The 8513-nt window shown below is 39.1% G+C and overlaps 1 protein-coding gene across 1 annotated transcript; it reads right to left on the reverse strand.

Moving 5' to 3' along the window:
- Positions 1 to 6764: 6764 nt before the first annotated feature.
- Positions 6765 to 8311, reverse strand: LOC111912278 (uncharacterized). The gene is made up of 5 exons (XM_023908006.3): positions 7963 to 8311; positions 7600 to 7696; positions 7351 to 7502; positions 7185 to 7251; positions 6765 to 7091 (listed from the first exon to the last, which is right to left on the reverse strand). The coding sequence occupies exons 1-5, from the start codon at positions 8098 to 8100 to the stop codon at positions 7075 to 7077; spliced, it is 471 nt and encodes a 156-aa protein (XP_023763774.1). The 5' UTR covers positions 8101 to 8311; the 3' UTR covers positions 6765 to 7074.
- Positions 8312 to 8513: the final 202 nt, after the last annotated feature.

Below are 8513 nucleotides of genomic sequence, written 5' to 3' on the forward strand. Positions count from 1 at the left end.
GCCTATTCCCCTTGATCAGATTTATCCTTCCATGCTCCACGTCTTCACTTTCTTTTAGCCCCTAAAATTCATAAAAAATATGAAAACCACATCCTATATCAAGGACCCAAGAACTAGTAGATGGTGATTGATTAGTTTGAATAGTATATATACCCGCTGACGATGGCTTCACCTTGCCATCCTTGATGTCCTACAAATACTTGCGGCAACTCCCCTTTCAATGGCCCTTGTCATTGCAATAGTAACAACTGACCTATTTGGGGTCACTAACAACTGGAATGTTTGAACTGGGCTTTGCCTTTGGGCCATTGCTAGATGACCCAACTTGGGCCTTGTTCTTCCGATTAGCTTTAGAAGCAGCCTTCCTCTTCTTCCCTTTGCCTTGTCCAATGGCGAGAACGGGAGTATTAGTGGAAGGGGCCAAAATTTTTGCCATCATTCCTGACTCAACAATCTGTAGCAGGTTGTAGAGTTGGGCCAATGTGGTTTCTGTGTTATTCAAATGATAAGCCAAAATGAACTGATCATAATAACTTGGCAAGGAGTTCAAGGCCATGTTAATGGCCAAATCCTTGTTAAAATACACATTGACCCTAACAAGGCGTTCCACGTATATTTGCATTTTTTGCATGTGGTTGCACATAGACTCTCCCTCTTTCATCTTGCAATCCATGAGGGACTTGACGAGCTCTCTTGTGGTACTTTTCCACAAGGTCATTGTTCATCTCATATGGCCAGTAGTCCTCATAGAACATATGCAACTCGGGAGTCATTGTAGTGACCATGATGTGATGATGCAAGCAACTTTTGTTGCATCATCATAATGTTTCTTGTAGGAGGCTAGTTGTTCTAGAGTAATAGTGGCTTCATGGATTTTAACAATTTTTCATCAAGGACATATTCTTTTCCCTCGAATCGAAGACTCATCTTAATGTTACACATCTAATCATTGTAGTTGGTGCCATCAAAGGTCACCTTGGACACGATAGATAGTAGGGAGAAACCCGAGAGGTGAGTAGACGACGATGGAGCAGAAACATCACCAGGAGTAGACATCTATATAGAAAAGGATAGTTTTAGTTGGATGACAATAATCCTTAATACTTTATCCCATAATAAATGATTAAGGCTAGGATCCAAAATAACATGTCACAATTAAGTATGAATATTATTTCACTTTAGCCCTTGTGTATGAGAAATGTTGGAAAATGGCTCAAAGTGGCATTTTTGTAAATAATTGGGTGTGGGAACGTACGCTAGACGTATGTGGTAAGACCCTAAACCCTAATTTTTAGGGTTTGGACCGTATTTAAACACCAGTATGGCCTCCAAGTCTCTTCTCTCAACAGCCTCCATCAGCTCATTCGATCTTAGCAAACCCTTGTCTCTTGTTTGAGCATTCTTGATCTTTGGTGTACATTTTGGTGACCTTGAAGGAGAATGAAGGAAGTAGAATCACCTTGAGAAATTGAAGAAGCTTTGTATCTAGAATCCTCCTCTATCTAGCAACCTCCAAGAGGTATAATGTTCTAAACTTGGCTTATATTTCTTTAGATATTGTTAGTTCTTGATTCATGAAACATTTTGGTCTCAAGTCTTGACATTTATGAGTATAGCATGCTCCAACCCATATAAGTCGTCCTTCAAATATTTTGAGATGTCTACAAGCATAAAAATATGATCTTGGTTCTTAGTTCTTCCCCATGCATGTGCTATGATTTCCTAATGGATTAAGAAGTTAGGGTTTATTGGTATTAAGTACTTCTAGCCATGCAAAGTCATAAAGTTGGAAACTTTATGACTTATAATGATATTTAGGCTTAAATCTGGATTTGGACATAGGACTTGATGTATTAAGCTCTTATTAAGAAGTTGAGGTGACCAAGTGCATACGTTGGGTGTACCAAATGGTACGCTATGTCTACGTGGTCAAACCCTCGACTTCTTGGCTAAGAGGAGTACGCCCCATGTTCAGCTGGAATGCCCAACGTACTCGATTGGGTTGACTCGACTGGTTTGTTGAATTGATCTTTTGACGAAGGTTGACCTAAGAGTATTTGGGGTATTTTAGGTCTCTTGGGATTGTTAACTAAGCTTAGGACACTAGTTTTATTTAGGTGATCGGTAGAGTTAGTGTTGGAGTTGTACTCTGTGTTGTGTACTTTTCTACTACTCGTCAGATTGAGAGGTGAGTTTTCCTCACTGTACTTGTGGGTTGAAGGCACCAAGCCTGGCCCGCTATAATATGTATCCTGGTTATGGGATAGTGTTATGCTAGTATATGGTTGATTAGTAGATATGTATGATTATCTATGATTGTTGGATCTGTGTTATGTTTATTTGCTACATATGTTGACATATTGTGGTTAGATTGAGGCGATCCTGCTTTATGATGAAGGCCAAGACACCCAGGGTGGTTCAGATTGTTGTAGGCCCTGCAAGGTGGTTTAACCATGCCGAAGGCCCGTAGAGCGGTCCATATAGGCTGTAGGCCCTGCGAGACGATCCATTCAGGCTAAAGGCTAATATTTGCATGCTTTTGTTGTTATGTTCTGTGATGGTACTTTAGGGGAAATCATTAAGCTTTGGCTTACAGTTTCAGTTCATTATTTATGGTACTTCAGAGGATCGTGGAAAGGCGAAGACTTGATTGTGCACATCTTCCTATTTTTCATGATATTGACTTTTGTAACACTCTAATATGATATTACTTTTGAAACAATGGTTTTTCTTGTAAACAATTATGGATAATGGTTGTTTTTGAAAATTTTAAAATTCTATGATATATGGGTTGTTACAAGTTGGTATCAAAGTCTTGGTTTGAGAGAATTGGATGAGCATTCGTGTGAATCCAGACTCAAACTAAGGAACTGCAAAAGTTTTAAAACGGTTTTCAAATTGTTTTCGAAAGTAACCAAGGAATGATGCGATGTGTACGATCAGTTGGAGCAAGAATGTATACCCCAAATTACCACATTGTTATTTGATATGATGTTTATGATAGAGTAGTATGCTAGTGATAGATTAGGAATCTTTAGGAATTGCATGATAGAATTGCCTAATATATGATACTTGATAGACCAGGGTTACTTATTATATGAAATTTACATAATTACTGTAGTTTGTAAGTGAATGCATCATATTAACTAAGATTTTATAGCCTAAGAATATTTGGTTTAGCCTTATCACCTATTCCTTGTCTAGTTGTGGGCTTAGGGTAGAATAAAGTATTCAACTGTCTATAGGATCCAGTGTTATGTATGATTCGCATTCACGAGTGTTGCAGGGTTGGTGGAAGTTTTATGGATGTATGTGTGAGCAACTGACCCGTTGAGGAGTGTTTCGCCATTCTCGAGAGAGTGAGGATAGGATGCATGCATATCCTAGATGTTGTATTGTTAGGTCAGTTTGTGATGATCCTCTAAGAGAAATACGGGTAAGTGTGGAAGGTAGTGTACTATTAGAAGCACAGGACTTGTACGCATAGCAAGGAAGTCGCAACCTAAAGTGTTTCATTTATTTAGAATAGATTTTATAGTATGAAATGCAACATTTCTGATATATTCTAGTTTATTTTAAGTATGGTGCTCACGAGGGGATCAGGTTCATGAGCCAGAGCAGGTAGCCAGGATAGGCCAGGATTGACCGAGGATCAGATTCGTGAGATGATTGCTGCTGAGGTGGCTACTGCTGTCTGGGGATCGCTTTTGGAGTTGTTTGGATCTATCAAGACTGCCATGATTGAAATTTTCGACAATCGATATGCTGCACTTTTTGAGGCTGTTGTTGCGGCAGCTACCATGACTTTTGCTGCCGAGGGGATTCGTCGGGAGAGGGTTTTCCAGTAATGGGACTTCAATAATACGAAGCCCTAGGTGTTCGATGGAGTTCAAGACCAGATCATGGCGATGATTAGGTTGTATGATGTGGAGGGGTGTTTCTTCACATGCTCTTGTCCTGCTGACTAGAAGGTCAAGTGCACCCTGGACCTTCTCCGATTAGGGGTAAAGGATTGGTGTAGATTGGTAACTAGCTTGTACACTCCTAAGAAGAGGGCTACTGTGACTTGGGGGCAGTACTCTGAGATGTTTCACATGATGTATGTTCCATTTATGGAGAGGGAGAGGCCAGATCAGGAGTATTTGGATATGAGGTAGGGTACTAAAACGATCACGGAGATCACCAAGATGTTTACTGAGAGGTCCATTTTCTGTCCTGAGTTTGCTGCTTCTGAGAAAGGTCAAATGACCTGGTACTTGAGCATGCTCAAGATGGATATTCACCATTTTGTGGTCACCATCGTTATGGTACTCTCGTTGAGCTATAGAAGGTTGTGAGGATGCGGTAGATTGAGATAGAGCTCCAGGCGAGGGAGTTGAGGCAAGCTCTTGTACAGTCAAAACCTGCAGAAAAGCGGTTCAATCCCACTGATTCGAGACCTCGGGGACAGAGGGGCCGCACTTGTGGCAAGTGCTGCAAGGTTGATGATGGTGCTTGTCGATCTTCAGCTGGATGCCATAAATGTGTCAAGGAGGGGCCTTATGCCAAGGATTGTCGTCAGCAGGCCCCACTACCGATCACTAAGATTTGTTACCACTGTGAGCAAGTTATCCATATTAAGGCCAACTGTCTCTTGCTCACTGTGAGGCCGACGCATGCTCTAGCACCAGCTACCTTGAGGATTACAGATGGGCACCAGGGTAGGGTGGCACCCCCGAGGGATCGAGGTCGTGCTTTACTGGTACGTTTCGATTTCTCATTATGTCAGTTATTTTATGATATGCTTATGTTTATAACTCTGGTAGGTACATTCTCAATGAATTCCTTGATTGTACTTGTGCTATTCGACTTGGGTGTGAGTCGGTCCTTTGTATCCCAGTCTTTTAGTTGGGGTATTGATATGAGTCTTGGGGAGCTAGAGTGTCCGTTGCGGGTTTCTATCGCCAACCAACACATAATTTCTGCATCGAGTGTTTTTTAAGGTTGTATCTTGGAGATTTTTTGGGTGCCTTACCTGATTGATCTGATCTCTATTCCCATGAGAGATGTGTGTGTGATTGTAGGGATGAATTGGCTGAGTACATTCGGGGCTATATCAATTGCGAGGGTCAGAAGGTAATAGTTCGAACCCCAAGTGGAGGAGAATTGGTTATTTATGGAGAGGGTACCAGATTGGGATCAACCTTTTGTTCTGCTGTCGGGTTGTGTATAAAACGGGAAACATAGATAAGAAAAAAATTGTGAGTTTTATTAGTGGGCTCAAAAGCAAAAGAATATGTATTGGGTTTTAGGGAATTAAAAAATAAACGATCAAATCTGTTGTAGTTGTGATCTTCAAATGAGCATGATAAATCAAATGTGTGGTTGTAGTTGAAATCTATAAACGAGTAAGATAAACCGACTTCACGAAACTCTCGAAGGGTGAAATACATAAATAGAATTCAATAACTCTGAAGCGTATAAGCTGCCCATGAAAAACTCTTTAGGGTTTAAGAACGACGGTCCATAGAAAAAATATCAATAACATAAATGTTAAAAATAAAATAAATGATATATCAATAAATAATACAATTATGATATAGATATCAATGCTATGAAAAATAATTTGAAATGCAAATATGATAAAAGTAATATATTTTCAAAAAATTGTTGTTTAAGGGACTAGAAATTTAGAATGTGCAATTAAACCTTTTGTGGCCTAAAAGAAAGAAATAAGAAACTAAGATCATCTAACACTTAAGAAAATATACCTAACAAAGTGTATAGTGTTAAGGATTGTGAAGTCTTGATCAAATGTGCTCTTGAAGAGCAAAGATGCTCTTGGTGAGCGAAAATGTTCTTAGTCAGAGAAGGTGCATGATGGAAATATGTTAAGTCCCGAATCTGTTGGAGAATTTGGAGAATGTGTTGGAGACATCATAATCTGTTCCAACATGTGTCAGAATACGCTCCAACATGCGCTAGAAGTCGCTCCAGCATTAGGATGCGCTCCTATGCATGTGAATGCACTCCAATAGCGGAAGAATATGTTGTTGGTCTTGATAACGTGCTCCTATTTGCATGGTAGGTGGCCATGAACATCATCCAAGGTTGAAGATTCTAGAAGCATTTGCATGGCGTCATGTGATTGGTTGATTCCATTTAGAGTTTAATTACGGATGAGCTCCATCCATTAGAATTAGGATTTCCAATACTTGTCTATAAATAGACATACACCCCTATCACTATTCATGGCTAGTTTTATGTGAGCACATTCAAAAAACAATCATTGTGAGGTTGATAGTATATCATTTGGAACGGTTGTAAACATGAAATATTCTTTTGTTTTGAGAGCTCAAGTAAGGTGCATCGTTTGTGAATGATTGTAACTGTTTTTGGAAGTTAATAAAATCATCACTTTTTCTTTTTCGCCTGTGGACATAGTTCATTTTAATCGAAGCACGATAAATACTGTCTTTGGATTATAAAGTTTTTCAAAATTTTTATTCCAAGTGTTTTACTATCGTTTGTATAAAGTTGGTCAACTTGGTTTGTTAAATTCCCAATACATATTATCAAAGAGAATGATGCAAGTAGACTAGGAACCGATTTGACACATAAAGAGAGAAAAGACTTCTTGATGATATGAGCATATTTCATCATAAAAAGAGGCATATTTTATGCTAAATTAGTGAAATGCACCTAACCAAATGGCAAATGCATATCATCTTTGTGAGAATATATAGGAATCCTACCGCATTATTAACTGGCACATCAAGAAAGGCTTATTACAAGTCAGAAAACAACTAAATTAGGAGGAGAACCAAGGTTACAAGTCGCATATATAATCCATAGATAAGATCACTTGGAGAAGACATGTTACCACTTACCACACTAACATATCAAGAAAAAGCCTATAGATAAACAGACATTAACTGAGCGCTATAACATCAGCTCATGTACAACTTCAAAGAAAATCTACACCCCCCACAGAGAAAAAAACTAAAAACCATAAGCTCTGGCCATACTTTAGGATTATTTACCATATTGCCATTATCGCCCCCCTCTTTCGTCATGCAGAGAACAGAAAGGGACTTAATAGTAGAGAGAACCTGTAGAAACAAGAAACAATATATTTAATTGGGCTGAAATGTTGGCAATATTTTAGCGATTCTTGAGCACTTGAATTGCCAAAAACTTGTTACCTTGCCACCAATTTCCCCTTGAAGCGGAGTTATTGTTTGGATCCTCATCACCTCCATCTTTCTTGAACTAATTAATCAACCAAAATGGGGATGAAAATATTGTTAGTTTTAACATTTTTAGTGTTGCTATGTGAAAAAAAGGTTAAGTGAAGATGCAGATGCTCACAGAATGGTGAGGGCGACAGGGTTGGCTATTTGGAGAATAAACTTCTTGGCCACCATAATATATGGATGAACTCAGATAGCTTGGTTCTGCTGTTTCATTTTGGTAAATGGGATTCCCATCCTTTTCACCAATGCATCTTTGTGTCTTGTGATCTATATATTGCCAAAAATGGGAAAAAGATGATGAGGTAATTATAAATTATTCTGACTTACATCAGATTAAATTCTCCATAGACAACTTTATACCAACCTGGTGTTGAATGTTTGCCACTTCCATATGGACCTCCAAACTCCTGCTTGTTGGATGCTCCTGTGTTCTTAGAATGAGAAGAGTCCTTGCCTAGACCCTGAAATATAAATTATAAAATTTAAGGCTAGCGAATTCATTGATTCATATTACTTTCTTTCCTTAGTTGGACGAAACAATCTCCCTGTGTCCAATTGTTTAGGATTCATAATCACACATACAACAAATCCATGGAATAATAGAACACTGAAGATTGGAAGAAAAGCTCTGATACTTTATTCAACATGGATCCACCAAAATATAAAAATAAAGTGTGGTTTATAAAGTAATCGATGAAACCAGAGTCAAAAAGAGGGAGGAGGATACCGTGGAAGAGGGGCCAAAAACAGAGCTGAAAAGGCCAGAGGAGGTGGCGGCGGATGGATCCTTAGGGCCGAAGAGATTCTCAGTAAATGAAGAAGAAGACGAAGAAGAACCTCTGGATTGCGGCTTCCTTTGATCCATTTTATCTATCGATTAAGTGACTTCGATGCAACAAAGCGGAATCCAAACTCTTTGTTCGATCCTTGACCACAAAAGGGAAACCTTGATTGAATGAATGATGAAGAAAGTCAAGTAAATTAGTGGTGAGAAGATCGAAGCAGAGCAGTAGCAGTAGAGGGTGCAGGGTGATATGGGGAAAGAACACGTCAAGGAATGGTTGGTTTGATGGAGAAAATGAAAGGGGGATGGGTTATTTATAGGGGCCACAACATGCACTATTGAAGACGACACTTGACCCATATGCAAAACATCTCCCCCTCGCTGACCCCAACCCGTATCTTCCGAGTCTAGGTTCAAAGTCTTTTGACCCTATAAGTATAGTATAAAAATATAAAATGTTAATGTAATAATCGTCAGATATTAGTTAAATAGGT

This window comes from Lactuca sativa, chromosome 2 (assembly GCF_002870075.4).
Source record: "Lactuca sativa cultivar Salinas chromosome 2, Lsat_Salinas_v11, whole genome shotgun sequence".
Lineage (NCBI taxonomy): Eukaryota > Viridiplantae > Streptophyta > Magnoliopsida > Asterales > Asteraceae > Lactuca > Lactuca sativa.